We start from the raw sequence: 15,423 nt of genomic DNA on the forward strand, positions 1-15,423 counted from the left end.
TAATGTTTGCTTGAAGCATTATTTTGAATCACTTTACAATGCAATAAAAGAACAGTGTAATATTACATTAAGTGAAATACTGCCCCCTGTTTTTTAACATTTTGAATATTGAATAGTTCGTATCTTTTGAGTTATTAGCTGACGTGGCTAAAGTTCTTCAAATTGTTTTTTTTTTTTCGTCAGTAGTGAGTATTTCTAAAAAATAAGTCTGTCCAGTGGAAATGAAGATTGTTATTTGAAACTTCTCTTTACTTGAATTGCAACGTTCTGATGGAATTGGTCAGCTGAATAAGGTTTGTTATTTAATTGGTTCATGTTATTGAATTATTACCATGGGCTCTGGACAGAATGGGGATGTTGTCTTCATCTCATTTATTACTGAAGATCAATCACTGCTGATTCTAATTCTTCTTTCCTGAGCATGTCCTGACCCAGAATCACATTATTCTTTCTGGCAATATCCAAGTGTTATCTAGTGACATCAAATATTACCTGCATCCTGCATATTTTCAGGAAAGTGATTGAAGTACAAAACATAAAAACTGTTTCAAAATGGGAAAGAAAAAAGAATGGGAATATATATTAGCAGTGTTTTGTCTTCAATGAAATGAGATGAAAAAAAAAAATGACTGCATTTATTCCAGAGCCTTGGGTAAACACAATCAACAAGTCTTACTCAGCTGACCAATCCTGTCAGAGTGCAAGTCAAGTAGGAAGAAAATGCAAGTACAAACTTCATTCATGACAGGCAGAGATTTATTTTTTGAAAATGCTTGCCACTTGTGTGAACAAAACATCGAAAAAAGAACTTTGAACTTAAAATATTAGAAAGAAAATTTTCAACCACGTTGGCCTAATAATCCGAAAGATATGAATTGTTCATTGAATGATAAATTTGAAAGCCATATTTGTTTCATTTTAAAGGTTTCTGTACATGCAAAATGTACTTTGCAAAAATAGGCTTTCATTGTCTCTGCACTACTCTATACCTTCACATAATGACTAAAGTTCTTAATGCATGAGTTTGCCATTATGCAGAGTGAAGAGCATACTTTTTTCTGGATATTACGCCAAGATAAACTCAGAAAGAAAAGTCTACTAGTCTCTGCTGGGAATCGAACCCAGTCCTCTTAGGTGAAGAAGAACTTGACCTGAACAAGGGCACTATACATATACACCACAAAAGACATGATCATTCCTTCCTTATTTATGCTCTATAGTGTGTGGTGTATATTGGTAGCATGCTTGCCTGGATTGAAAGGTGACTGGGTTCTATTCCAAGTGGAGACTAAAAAAAGTGTTTCCTTCATACATTGAGCTAAGAAAAAAAAATCATCTCAATCTCACTATTATGCAGTTAGTTTGTGCATATAAAATCAATATATGAAAAGTACCTCATAAACTGAAACTTGGTTAATGAAGGTCCTGCTGTATTTGGTAATTTTTCCCTTTTATGATACCATTTAACATTTATCAAGGTGAGCAATATGATATGCAGTGGATGAAATGTATAAGCGATCAGTATTTAAGAAAAGTTCATAAAATACAGTAAAGCCTCTCTACAACGTTACTCAATATAATGAGAAATCCCTCTACAACAATTGTTTCACCAGTCTTGTTTGGGAAATATCTATACCCTTATATTAAACTGCTGCCTCTCTTGATATAACATTAATCCCACTACACAACAATATTTTTCCTTGGTCTGCAGAGTATCATTATATCAAGGTTTCACTGTATTTATCAAAATGTCTCTTACGTTTTCATCGTTTCCTATTGGAGCATAACTTTATTTATTGCAGTCAGTATGCAATATATCAAAGAAAAGGAAATGATAATAAAGACAATGTTTAAGTTGATATCGATTTTTATTAAAAAATCAAAATCTGTATCTACAATATTCATTACAAAACAGCTATACAATTATCACATTCTTCTGTTCGTATTGCAAATGAATAGATCTTATTTCTCTTTTTTTTGTTTAACATTAAGCCACTTTCTCGCTAATCAGTTTTTGCATTCATCTTCTTGAATTACTGCAGCTTTTTTAATAAGGAGATGGGAAGGGGATGTTAAGATTAAATAAAAGTTGTCATTTCCAGGCTTATGGCTGATTTCTGTCTTTCCTCCCATTTTGATGTTCGAGCTGGATTTTTTCAATGTTTGGTTTGGATTTTGTTCACCCGTGTCTTTGGTAGTAATTTCTTATGGTTTTCACCAATTTTTTTCTGTGATGTGATTATGGAAATACGAGGAAGAGAGGCCCAAGGAGGTGAGCATTAAGATTGCTCAAACAATGTGCTAGGGGGAGAAACCACAGAGCCATTCATCCATATGTTTAAGTTCAAATAATTATAGATGAATACTGTCTGAAAAAAAACAGTAAAAATTCTCCAAGTGGGTACTGTTGAGACAGCTATTGCAACCTAACCACACATGTACTTTGTAAAAATTCATATGAGGCATTTTTAACCATTTGGTGCATGCAAGGATGTGTTGCATGTGTATATGGGTAACCCCAACATATTTATGTATTGTCAGAATCATGCATGTTTTGCCTCCCCCCCCCCCCTACCCAAAACTGTGACTGTCCAGGGTGCAGTAGAAGATATGTGTGTGCAAAATATAGGATTTTATGGGTGGATGTTCAAGTTGGGAATCAATGAGAAAAAAATTGAATGAGGTGAGGAGACAGTAGAACAATAAATATGGGAAACTGATGGTGATGTTGTAGGAGATTGTGGGGAGGCAGCTCAACAAAAAATGGCCTCCCAAGTCTTTTTGGTAATATGGCTAAGTGACCTGTAGGCTTTGATAAAATGCCAAATGTGGCAACTGTTGTGTCAATGGCTGAAGGTGTCTGATGTATTTCATCACAAAATTCTGCAAATATACAGATTTCTTTACATGTTAATTTATTCTGCAAACATGCTTTTAACTCAAGCAGTGCGTAATACACAATATGCACACTCAGACTGTTAAATACACATATTTACACTTCCGACACAACTTACTATGTAGTAAATTACCCATACCTGAGTTGCTCTCGGTTTGAAAGAAAGAAAAGAAAGTGAGGATAATACAGTAATAATAATAATAATAAGAGGGAGGAAACACACACACACATTATCCACTTATGAAGTGCTCGGATATTTAAGATTATAAATAAGATTTTGTTAAATAGTTTTATCCATTATAAAATACTATTTGTTTCATGTTTTTAATGTTTCTCATATTAATGTGTAAAACCAGAATAAGAACAAGGAAAAAAATCCTATTGTTCTTTTATCTCGTATTAATCCATTTGCACCAACTGTACTCATTTGAATACAGCGAGGATTTGACTTTATATAATATTTTAGCCTTGCAGCTAGGTGTTGTATAATTTAGCATGTGTAGATGACAACCCTACTCAGAGATTGGCATTGAAAAAATTTTTGAGAAGCCTTTTTTTTTCTGGTTTAGGAATGAACTCTTGAAGTTGGTGAATTTTATTGTCTCATGAGTACTGTTGTTTTCCACTTTATATTATTGGCATTATATTGCTATTTTGATGCAAGTGATTATTTTGCAATTGATCATTCAGACTACAGATTTAATGTGAATAATACAATTCGGTTTCGTTTCACTTCAACTTTTTTTTAAATATGTCGCAATATTTTGCTGTCCTCAATTGAGGACACTTGTTGGCCAGTATCATACTTCCTGTTGATGTATTTGAAAAAAAAAATTCTTGGAATATTCTCAATTGGTGTAATTTCAACAAATTATCCCAATATTGAAATGAAATTAAAAGCACATCAAGGTGCGGCACAAATGGGTTAAGAGAAGATCAGGGAAATGAAAAATGGCCAGGAAAAATGTAAAATATTAGGTAAAATGAGGAAAAACTTCTATGAAGGGTAATAACTGAAACTCGAAAATCCTTTGAACGGTTAAGAGATTGGGAATTACATTTCTTTCTTCAGTAGTTTTGGTCAGGGAAAGTCAGAAAAATGTTTGAGTTTTGGTCAGGGAAATGATCAAGTTGTAATATGCTGTAGACATTTGACTTCATATCTTAGTTGAAACATTCTGTAAAGTGATCAGACTTGGTCAAAAGCTGCAGCAATTCAAATAAGAAAAAGCATTCGGAAATCACAACCTGGAATTCAAGCTCACTTGTTAGAGGAAACCAAAATCATAGCTGTATATATACTAATTAATTTATTAAGTAGTATAGTAACCTGAGGCTAATATCTGAAAAATAGCTATTTTTTTTTCCCGTTCTCTGAAATCACGCTTGTAAGGTTTAAAATTTGATGTGACGAAGAGCAATAAATACTAGAGCACCTTTGAAATCTGTACAGTATGATACAATTATACTTTCCGTCATAGGACAAAAAAATTTTCAATACGAGGGTGCTTTATTTTTTTTAAAAGTTTAATATTACCTCTTTCTCACTAAAACTATTTTGTATGAAAAAATTTTAAACGATATCTATAGTGTCATTCTTTTTGGTCTTATTCTGGCTGGTGGAAGCACATGATACCAAAGTTTCGTTTTGCTGGTTTTTTTCTTTTTTTTTCCCAATTCCCTCAAACTATTAATATCTTGAAAGTTTATAATAAGACACATTATGAGAAATGCTTCCTATTTATACATACATATATATATAATATGAGTGTGCCTCTATATTTCTCTTCTTCTGTGCGTTTGGTGTTTTTTTAAAATTGTCTTTAGTGTTACGCTGATGTACATGCTTTACCTTTCTGGAGAGCCCCCCTCCTTATGGAACCAATTTTTTCTGGCCTGGAATTTTACCTCTATATACAGGGTGTTCATGCTAAAGGTTTGTAAAAAAAGTATCGGCTTATATTGAGAGAACCACACGTGATTATTCATAAATTTAAGTTGCATTGGAGTCTGCAAATTTTTTGTCAGGTATATTTGCACGTTAATAAAGTTCAATGCTAGCAACCTTGGTGGCTCTACAGGCGTCCAAATGCAGCGCTATATTAAGAGCATCAGAGGCTCCTGGAGGAAGTGAATTTTCTGGTCTTACCTGGCAAAGGCTCGAAAATTTCAACTGGTTCTCTCATGAGACCCAAGTGGGCCTATGCATTAAGACGTGTCTTGATCAGATCTCTTGCCAAGTGTTTAATATACCATTTGAGTTGTTATTACATCAACTGCTGCAGAGATATGCTGCTTCAAATCATGTGAAGATTATACTGGGTTGGTACATGGCGTTCAATACATCCAGCTAGCCTAAACATGCACTGAACCTTATGTTGGGACATTCACTTGCTACTAAACCACATGTACACCTTGTAAACATTCCATAGAGAAACTCAATAAATTGGTGCATATCATTGTGCAGTGTATGTATGCCATAGTCAAGTTTGTTTGAGAGGAATGTTTGTTATGTGCATTCGAGAGGTGCTGCCATCTGTCTCCCCAATTTAAAGGCAAAAAACTCTGCAGTTCATTTTGCCTGTATCACATACCATTAAATGGGTGAGTTTTTAAATGTTGTAGGCCTGATTGCTCTCTATCTTTGTGGAGAGATTTTTTTTTTTTTTTTTAAATAGGGGATTGGCTTCTCGCATTTACACCTAGAAGTTGGGAAACCATTGGAAGCCGACCTTGGCTGACCACAGTGTCTCAATGCTTAGCGCCCTAGTGGTGCAGTGGTAAGATGTTCGTCTTCTACCAAAAAAATGAGGTTTTCCGTCAAGGTCCACGGGTTTGAATCCGAGGAAGAACATCAGAAATAATAGTTCTTTACCTATCGAGCCTGGGGGAATACTGATAGATGGCACCTTCATTTCCCACCCAACTCTACTTGTTGGACATTGTTGTACGATGATATATGACCAGAGTTGGTGTGCAGTAAAATATTGTCTTAATGCTGTGAAGCTAGCATGCTCCTTTGCAGAGAACTTGGAGCAATCCCCCTACCGATGGCACATAACTGAGCATGTAGATTCTCTCATTATCGAGCCATTCTTTTCGGATACCTATAGTCCGGACACCCTGTATTAGTGAAGCCACGTCTCTTAAGTTCCATTTTTTTTGAGAAACGGAGGATGGCTTTTTAGATAGGTTTGTCCTGTATATTGCAATGGACTGCAATTTGATGTCACATCACAACATAAAGGAGTCAGCTGCGTTCGAATTCTTTAGTTCGAAAAACGGAAGGCTTCACAATTGTACAAAATAATTAGTTCTTACACAACTTAACACTCCTATCCTTGTGTGAAACTTAATCTGTACATTTCTCACAAAAAGGAAAGATTATTGTTAAACCGTTACATTAATACTCTCAGTATTTTGTTTTTAATGCCGATTCCAACAACATGGGAACATGTAAACAACTCTCACCTATAAAACTAACAACGCTGATGTAGGAACTAACTTTTAGTTCGTCAACATGCTACGAAATGAATTAATCAGAATTTCTGACCAAAATGATCGACGCATCAACTTCATGTGATTTAGATCAATTTTTTTCTTTCATTTTTGAAACTATATAACTATGGATGTAGTATTTTTGGAGTTACGACGAATAATTTTATTTTTTATGAGATTTTTGTCTAAGAAAATTCAAACATTTTTTATATCGCTTTCTGATAGAGACACTTTGATACGGTACAAATTCCAGTCAAAAGATATAATTATGTTAGCTAAATTATAATATATATATATATATATATAATATATTCTTATATATACTGATCTGTTTGTAATACTTCTGCATGCTCTAGCAACAACAGTATCATATATATTTATATATTTGTATGTGTATATATTAGACATATGGAATATTTTTTTTGTTTCAGCAAGCGTTATATAATAATTACTTTAGAAAAAATCTATTGGGGTGGGGGGAATAGAAAGTCATTTTGCTTCTCGACTGTGCTATCTTTGTATTTCTCCGAGTTGGTCGTCGTCGTTGTCGCTGCTGACTTCGTCGCTGGAATCGCCGAACTTGTGAACGCCCTCTGTGGAACCCAAGTCGATGCTGCTTAGTTTCGGTAAGGGCCCGTGTTGCTGGGCGTGCAGGTTCTCGAGCCTGCACAGTCTCTGCTTCATCGATCTCTGGGACTTGGAATATTCGCAGAGGAGTCGCGAGAAACGTGTCTGCATCGTGTCGAGGGACGACTGCAGTCTCTGGCACTTTCTGTTCAGGTCTCTCTCCTCCATCTCGCTTTCCCTGCCGTCGTTCTCGTCGAGGAGACCGTCTTTGATGAGGATCTGCCGCCCCCTCTCGATCAGCATCTTCTGAGCTTCCGGATACTCTGCCAACACGTTCCAGAGATCCTCCTTGGACAGACAAAACAAGTCGGAGAACCCCACGCTTCGTACGTTGGCAGTCCGCCGGTTGCCGGTTTTGACACCCGATATGTTCAAGATGCTAAGTTCGCCGAACACGCAACCCTCCGTGAGGGTCGCCAGCACCTGCTTGCCGTCGTCTCCGACCACGTGCAAACTCCCTCTCTTCACTATGTACATTTCTTTGCCGACGTCCCCTTTCCTGCAGATGTAGTCCCCGGGACTGAAGACTTGCAGCTTCAGCTTCAGGACCAGCTGCACTAGCAATCCCGGTTCGCAGTCTTGGAACACTTTGACACGCTTTAAGGTGTCCAGGTGCACGTGGATGGCTATCTCGGCTTTGAGTTTGTCGGGTAGAACGGACGTCACGTCGTCCTCGTCTAGAGACTGCCTGTTTATCCAGAGGTAGTCGAACCATTTTATCACCCGTTTCTCGAGTTCCTTGCTCACTTTGCGGAATTCCAAGTACTGCTTGACGCCGTCCATGCGCCTCTGGAACTCGGACCTCGTCACGTTCATGTTCGTTATCATGCTGCCGACGTTACCGACGATTGTGGCGAATATGAGGACGCCGATCAGAAAATCGACGACGACGAAAATGTACTCTACGTCCCGGACAGGGGACGGCATCTCGCCGATGGTCGTCAGCGTCAAGGTGGACCAATAGAAGCAGTATATGTATTGGTGCGTCAGGGAGGCGAATCTCGGTGTCGACATGTTGTACACCCAGGTGTCGGTGCCGTACCCGATCGCGTAGCTGACGGCGAAGTAGAAGCAGGCGTTCCAGTGGATGATGACTAGGATGTAGAACACCAGCTTCGCTATGCGGAAAGCATACGGGAAGTTCGTCCGGGTCTCAGTCCTGTCGAAGAACTCGAGCAGGCGATGGAAGCGCAGCAGTCGGTTGAGACGGACAATTATTATGCAAGGGACGTGGAGCTCGCACTCCGTATCCATCGCCAGGTACATCAGATCTGTCGGCACGAGGCTGAGGATGTCCAGCTTGAACTGGTAGGACTTGATGTAGTTCGTCAGCAGCTGGTGCCAGTCCCTTACAAGCAACCCTTGCTCCAGGAAACCTATAGAAAACATGCCGATTCGTTTGAAATATATCTTTACAAGCACATTATTTTCGAATGATTACAAATTAATAGTGTCTGTGCTGCTGGCATATATAAATGTGATTACATTTTTAGTTATCAGTCTTCGGAAACGCAGTTTGATATTATTTCCAAGACGGGTATTAATGGGCGGAATGCGGGGGGGGGGGGGGGGCATTGCCCCCCGGCGTCAAAGGTGGAATCGACTGATCAAATGTGTATATGAATTGACATCATCATCGTGCCCTCCCCCAGACAGTCTATCTCCGCCTAGGGTCATAACCCTTTCAGACCCAAGCATTCATTTTTTGGAATTTTCACGATTTTTTGCAATTTTGATACTCAAAAAATGCATTAAAATCATAAATGTCAGCAAATCTTTATTTTTTCAATTTTTTTTTAGGACAAATAATTCACTTTGTTCAAAGTTTTTCAACGAAGATTATGCAGGGTGGTATATTCATCTTCACATACAATTTTTTTAAGAATTTTATTGCTACATTTTATATAACAAATCACACTTTTCCCCGAAGGCACTTTCTCTTGGAAGCTATCTTAAAAACCTCTGAAAATTCAACTTTAAGTGCTGCCCACCAATGAAAGCTCCCAAAGTTCATATTCTCCATATTTCTAACTCAAAACTTACACGAATCCTTTAATGCCCGTCGTTCACTGGAAGCGACTTGAAGCGATAAACAAGTCGTTCGCAGATGCCTGTATTCGCAAGAAATCCCATTGCACAGAAAGTACGAGAACCTCGTTCATTAGCAGCGACCTTCAGCTAGTGATTTCCGGCTACAACAGTAAACGAGAAAAATTTCAGATTCCAACGGGATCGCACATCACTTGCCGTATCTACGCAAGGCGCAGTATGGTTGTTTACTTTTTTCGCGCCATTCTTTTATTTCCCCCCCTTCCCCCCCCCCCCTCCCTACCTCCTTCCCCACATGAACACGGAAGCTGGTAATTTGGTAATTGCCGTTCTTAGGTTGTGATGGTAATCTCATAGATGCACCCTCAACCTACGGGATGTATCCCCGAGTCAAGTGCCAGTGCGATGGTTTTAAATATAATTCATTTATCTTCAACAAAGAATGCTTTCACCGAGTTTGTGTTAGATGCCTCATTAAGGATGGACTTGAGTAAAAAAATAAATTAATAAATTTTCTCAAAAAAAAATTAGTTTTCAAATATTTCCTCAAATATTTAATGAATATAAACTCGTTTGCATGGAGTGCAGTCGCGAATTGAGCAGCGTGTAAAGGTCGCTTTCGGTGGAGGACGTCAGAAACCCTTTGTCGTCGGACTTAATGTCGGCTGTTGCCACTCGCGTACCTTGCCGCGTGTTGTCCAGCTATAGCAGAGCTGCTCTAGGTGGTGTTGTTGCAGTGGACGATCGACCTTTGTCAAGGCTTAACTGCCTGAGGTCCAAAAAAAAGAAAGAAAAATTCTGCAGTGTGAGAAAAAGCAACCACCACATTTTTTTGTGCATGCAGGGTCTGAAAGGGATAACTCATTGGTCAACCTATGCGCGGTCTTAGAGCCTCAAGTGCACGTGGGCTTCGTAGAAATGAAATTTGTTACTATGATTTTCGAGAGTAATTATAGAGTATTTGTGGTAGGCAGGTAGTTTCTCATCTAAGTAGAAACCCCTGGACACCACTTTGTCCAAAGATCCATGATGTTAAGACGGCTCTGATTATTCCCAATGCCTTGCTCTGTTTTTCCGAAGACACGAAATGTAGAGATAGATGGCTTTTTCTCAGCCCAAGATATCAAGGAAACATTTATTTTCTGGATATTATGCTGAGGTGAACCCGGAAAGAAAAGTCATTTTGTCTCCGCCGGGACTCGAAGCCTGAACCTGAAGTTATATTAATGTCTCTACTTCAGTGCTACACGCCACAGTGCGTGAAATAAGGAAGGCAGGGTCGTGTCTCCAGTGGTGTAGATGGTAGCATGCTTGCCCGGTATGCAAGAGGGCCTGGGTTCGAGAGAGTCCCGGCGGAGACAAGATTACTTTTCTTTCCGAGTTCACCTCAGCATAATATCCAGAAAATAAATTTTTCCTTGACACGAAATGCAATTTCGAATCTGGAAGAAGCGTCGTATTGTGACGTAATCATACGTTACCTGTTCTGGCATGAATGACCATGTCTATGAGGTACAGCGCATCGCACATGTAATCCATGAAATACCATGTCGTAGGCGAAAGGTTCTGCAGTTCCCAGAATACACTCCGGCCGATGATCATAACGACGTTATACACCAGTGCCATGGAAATCACAGATAGCCATCGGTAGTGGAAGTTATCCGACGGATCAACGACGAAAGTCCTGGAATACAATTTAAAAAGAAAAGAAATTCCCTGTCGAGTTAGCCAATTACTTCAAGTATCGGAAACCGTTGCTGAATCAAATCACAGCATCGTAAATCTCTTCATCGAGTTATCCGAAACAGTATTTTTAAATGTTCCTAGTGTAAAACGGACATTAATTTAGGACTTACCTCTCCCAACAATGAGTCGTGGGCTCAGCTGGTTGACCATCTGGTCTCGGACCTTGAGCAAACTTTTCTAGAAACGAGTCCGTCCGTTCCAGGTCCTTGGACCGAGATCTTCTCCTTCGCCGGTAAGTCTTGAGGTACTACATGTCAATTCATGAATAAATAAGTTTAATATTATTATTATTTCTTGTTTTTGATCCAGTCTTACGCATTTTAGTCATATGGGGATTGGAAAGTTTTATGACTCAGGAAAACCGCCTGAACCGAAAATAATAGTTTTTATTTTAATGAGGACACAGCTCTCGCTAGCTATAAACATCAGGTGATTTGCAGCTGTGAGCAGTCGTTCTTCATCAGGATTCCCATCGGTTCATCATTTCCAGATGCCACAGGAATGATGAAAATGATTTACAAGTTTGTTTTTTTTCCAACTGAGAATGATTTCATGCTCAACACTGATTTTGGTCTCAAAGATATTTCAGTGATTATAGCATGATTTTGAGTTGCTTTGGATCCGAATCTGGCGTTGGTTTTGTCAGATTGGCTCTAATTTTTGAGATGAAGTGACAAATGTTAATGGTAAAACCATATAAGCTGCATACAAGTCACATTGAAACTGTGCGCTATAAATAGACACGGTAAATCATTGGCAAAGATATTTCACTGATTTTAAAGTCATTTTGGGGTGCTCATTCCGAATCTGCTATTAGTTTTGTCAGATTGGCTCTAATTTTTGAGATGAAGTGACAAATGTTAATGGTAAAACCATATAAGCAGCATACAAATCACATTGTTGAGAGTATGCATTATCTTAAAAACTAGAGCTAATTCGGTACCACTAGTCTACCCTAAAACCATTAAAATTCCTTAAGAACATGATTTTTTTTCTTCGAGCAGTGTTTTTGTTTGGGTAGAACCATTTATACCAACTATTAAAAAATAACATAGTCACTGCGTGGAATTAATGCTAATGCAAGAGACTTAATGGAGGGATACACAGAAATCATTTACACAACGAAGAGGAGAAATCATCGATAAAGGTACATGGTTGGAGAACAAAATCCTAAGTGAAGACATGTTTTCTATTCCTTTTATTTATATCGTTGGTTTCTCTTTATTGCCTGTAATATTGTCACACAATCAAATAATAGACTATTTTGGCATTCCTCTGCACACTATTCTACAAGATCCTCTCCGCTTGGGAGAAGTTTGTTCTCACTGTGGTTTCCTCATTCTCTGTCAGTAGGGCTGAAAACAGTCCAATTATGGCAAAAAATGCTCGAGACGTTTAGGAACGAATTAGTCTGAAATATGAACAGCATTGTTACAAGGGATGAAATGTGGTTTTATTGTTTAAAACTTCTCACAAACGGTCGGATTAAGCTGATGCGAAGGGTGCGATCGCATCGGGCCGTAAAACTAGATTTTGTTACATTATTTTTAATGCAATTGTTGTAATAATTTACGATAATTGCTTTAAAAAGCCAGAACTCGAAATTCTATTGCTCTATTTATGAAAAATGTGTCGATTTATTAACACACACACATGGTGGTGAATCCGCGGTCTCAACATCCTCGAATGAGGCCGTAACTCCTTCCTGATAGGACCCTAGGCTAAGATTTTTAGCTGGCTCCTTACATTAATTTTCAAGAAACTTTACAGTTATAAATTTTAGAAAAATACAAGACCGATACCTATAAAGGCAGTGTTTCCTCAGAGTGTACGTCGTGGCTTCTAGGGGCGTTGCGGCGAGCTGGAGATATTGATTTATGCGCCTATTTATGCTTCAAGTAGTTCTTTTACATGGAAAATATCCACCAAACTATGTATTTTGGGGAACTAAGGGGCTACAAAAGTTTGAGAACCATTGCTATAAATGGCTTGAACTTGAAATACCGGACAGATTTCCACGTTAATATTCCGTACGGAACTCAAACGGTATCTGTTGCTATAAGGGCTAGAGCTCTGCCAGTCTTTCCGAGTTGGGTGGGGGGGGGGGGTGGTGGTGCTTAACATGGTCTTAACAGCGCCATGAGCCCACGGAAAAAAAAAGAATTTCGATACCCGTTACCCTATCAGACTTGAACTGAAAAAATCACCCCTATGAAATGATCAAATAAAAGAGAGAAAGTAGGTGTCGTACCCGGAAACCGCCGAAAAATCTCTCGAAGAACGTGGACCGTAACTTCGGGGTTTTTCTCTTCGGCGATTCCTCTACCATTTGCTCGACTCGCAGAATGTGTGGGCCCATCGCAGTAGTAGTAGTGTTAGTGGTAGCACCGCTAGGGCTGGTCTGTATGCCGTTTTCCAGCACTTCCAAGTCATCTAACGAACGTGAGGCACCTTCGGGAAGTATAGCTTTCACCCTTGTCGTTGGTACAAGGAGTCGCCTTATAGCACCGGGACACGATCTCAGCGTCACAAGAGGCCTGCAAAAAACGACACAATTGTTTAGTTTATGCGAATGGTTTAGATTGGACACCGAGATGGATCGAATTGAAGAGAAATGGATGAAAATGCCGTACTTGTCGGCCAGTTTGGAGCTTCTTGCTGATAGTTTAGACTTTTGATGTGGATGGTGCACGATGGTGAGTTCTGTCTTTTTCTGGAATGGTGATGATGAGAATTGATCTTCCTTCCTGCTGATATGATGTGGCCCGGAGCTGAAAGCTTGAGGCCGCAGGAGGATTTTCTTTTCATTACCGGGAGGATTACTGCAGAAATTGATGACGCTGGATGGCCTGCTCGGGCTTCCCAACGCCGACATCATCTGAAGGCATCTGTGGCGGCAGTTTTGTCCGTAACGAGAGATCACCCATTGATTCTCGACGTCTTCGACTGCGAGTTAAGTCCTTTTGATAACGGTCGCGTGCATTTCGGAGTACTGTGATGTGGATCTGTCAAGGAAGAAGAAGAAAAAATTATTATTATGCTCACATTTGTCGATGGTGCACTGATATGTTCAATTATGGAATTATATTTATATATGCGAGGCAAAACAAGTAAACTGATTTGAAGCAGTTATCGCAGGAGTTCTAGAAATCTGCGATGCGGCTTCCAGGATTCTGTATGCCACTGACATGGAGCAACATTTCCGACGAAAAAAAAAAGTCCTCACTGTCTTTGCTGAGGTTCCTATCTGTATAATGTAATGTTCCCCAGAGTGTGCATCGAAATTCCTAGAGGCTTCGCCAACTTTTGACAAGAGCGTCGCGGAGAGCTATTGTTGACTGTGACGATTGCTTATCAGTCATCACAGTCAACAACAACTTAACAACTTGGACTATTCTTGGGAGCCACAAATAAATGCTGTCGTGGCAAGGGAGCCGTGGCAACACCCCCGTGGAGGGCAAAACAGTGAGAATCACTGGTATAGTGTCCGATTCTTTTCTGCTTGCCCAAAAGCACAGGCGGGACCACAGAAGCTGCAGTAACTGTTGATGTCATTATACTACATTATAATATCAGTTATACATGGTTGATATTTACTACTGCTATTCAATCGGACATGCACCTCGTAACGATTTCTCTGGGGAATTTTTCTCTGACGAATTTGTATATACAGGAATGTGTGTTCTGAGAGTGTGCGGCCCTAAATTATTTACGTTGTCGGAGTTATGTGTGTTTCGTATTCTACTGTTGCTTCCATCTCTCTTCTATATTTTGAAGTGAAAATGGCAAATGCCTGAATTTTCATGTTATATAGGTATCGTGTTGGACGTCTGCCTGCTCTGTGCGGAGAGACTAAAGTAGGGTGCACACTGAACCGATGAGATCAGCAATTTCACTACGTGTCTACAAGTGTAGTACAGTCTGCACCTGCCTTATTTAAATGGCATACCTGCCCGCATATTCTCGCCTCGAAGTTGGGACACCACAGAAAACAAACTTCAGCAGACCACGATCACCTCCGTGCTGCCAGTTTGGACTTCGAACCCCGATTCTCACGATGCCCACACGACCGCACAGCGGCTGTATTAATATCTGCCAGACGACTTATTGTTCGCACGTGAAAAACATAATTTATAGTTTACTTCAAAGATATATACATTGTAAAAACCTATTTACCGTAAGTATTTTACGTCAGGGCCTCAGACAAATCGGCAAACCATTTAGTCGCCAATTAAATTCTTTTGGAGCCAAGCATTTTTTTGTGCAAGCTCAAAGTTCATTCAGCTCAACGTTCAAAGCTCATTCCTAAATTTTCCTGTTACTGTCATTTCTATTATTTATATTGCGATGTTGACCATTAGTGGACAAAGAGCTATTGGTGAAGATGTTCTACCTCTGCCTCAAATCGCTGGCTGAAGCTTCATGAACATTTCGGACGTGATGAGACTAAAGCAAAGTTCAGGTCGAATCAATCCCGATTTCGACCTGAACAGTGTGGTGCAGTGTTATCTGTTAAGAATAATTTGAACTAATTTTTTTTCTGTACTAAAGAAAAAATTCTTTTCCGTGAGAGCAACTTTTTCCGCAAACAGAATCAAAGTATACGA

The 15,423-nt window shown here is 39.3% G+C and overlaps 1 protein-coding gene across 1 annotated transcript in view; it reads right to left on the reverse strand.

Annotated features, from left to right (window-relative positions):
* Window positions 1-6,728: 6,728 nt before the first annotated feature.
* LOC149070016 (cyclic nucleotide-gated channel alpha-3-like) overlaps window positions 6,729-15,423 on the reverse strand; it is a 251,354-nt gene continuing 242,659 nt past the window's right edge. Inside the window, exons 2-6 of the mRNA XM_089249987.1 lie at window positions 13,450-13,821; window positions 13,068-13,353; window positions 10,927-11,063; window positions 10,552-10,754; window positions 6,729-8,397 (exon numbers count right to left, since the gene is read on the reverse strand). Of these exons, the coding sequence (XP_089106113.1) occupies window positions 6,905-8,397; window positions 10,552-10,754; window positions 10,927-11,063; window positions 13,068-13,353; window positions 13,450-13,694 (2,364 nt within the window). The 5' untranslated portion in view covers window positions 13,695-13,821 and the 3' untranslated portion in view covers window positions 6,729-6,904. The remainder of the gene's footprint in view (window positions 8,398-10,551; window positions 10,755-10,926; window positions 11,064-13,067; window positions 13,354-13,449; window positions 13,822-15,423) is intronic.

This window comes from Pholcus phalangioides, unplaced genomic scaffold (assembly GCF_987345545.1).
Source record: "Pholcus phalangioides strain wild (caught in Gottingen) unplaced genomic scaffold, Ppha-v1.0 ptg000022l_1, whole genome shotgun sequence".
NCBI classification, from domain to species: Eukaryota; Metazoa; Arthropoda; class Arachnida; order Araneae; family Pholcidae; genus Pholcus; species Pholcus phalangioides.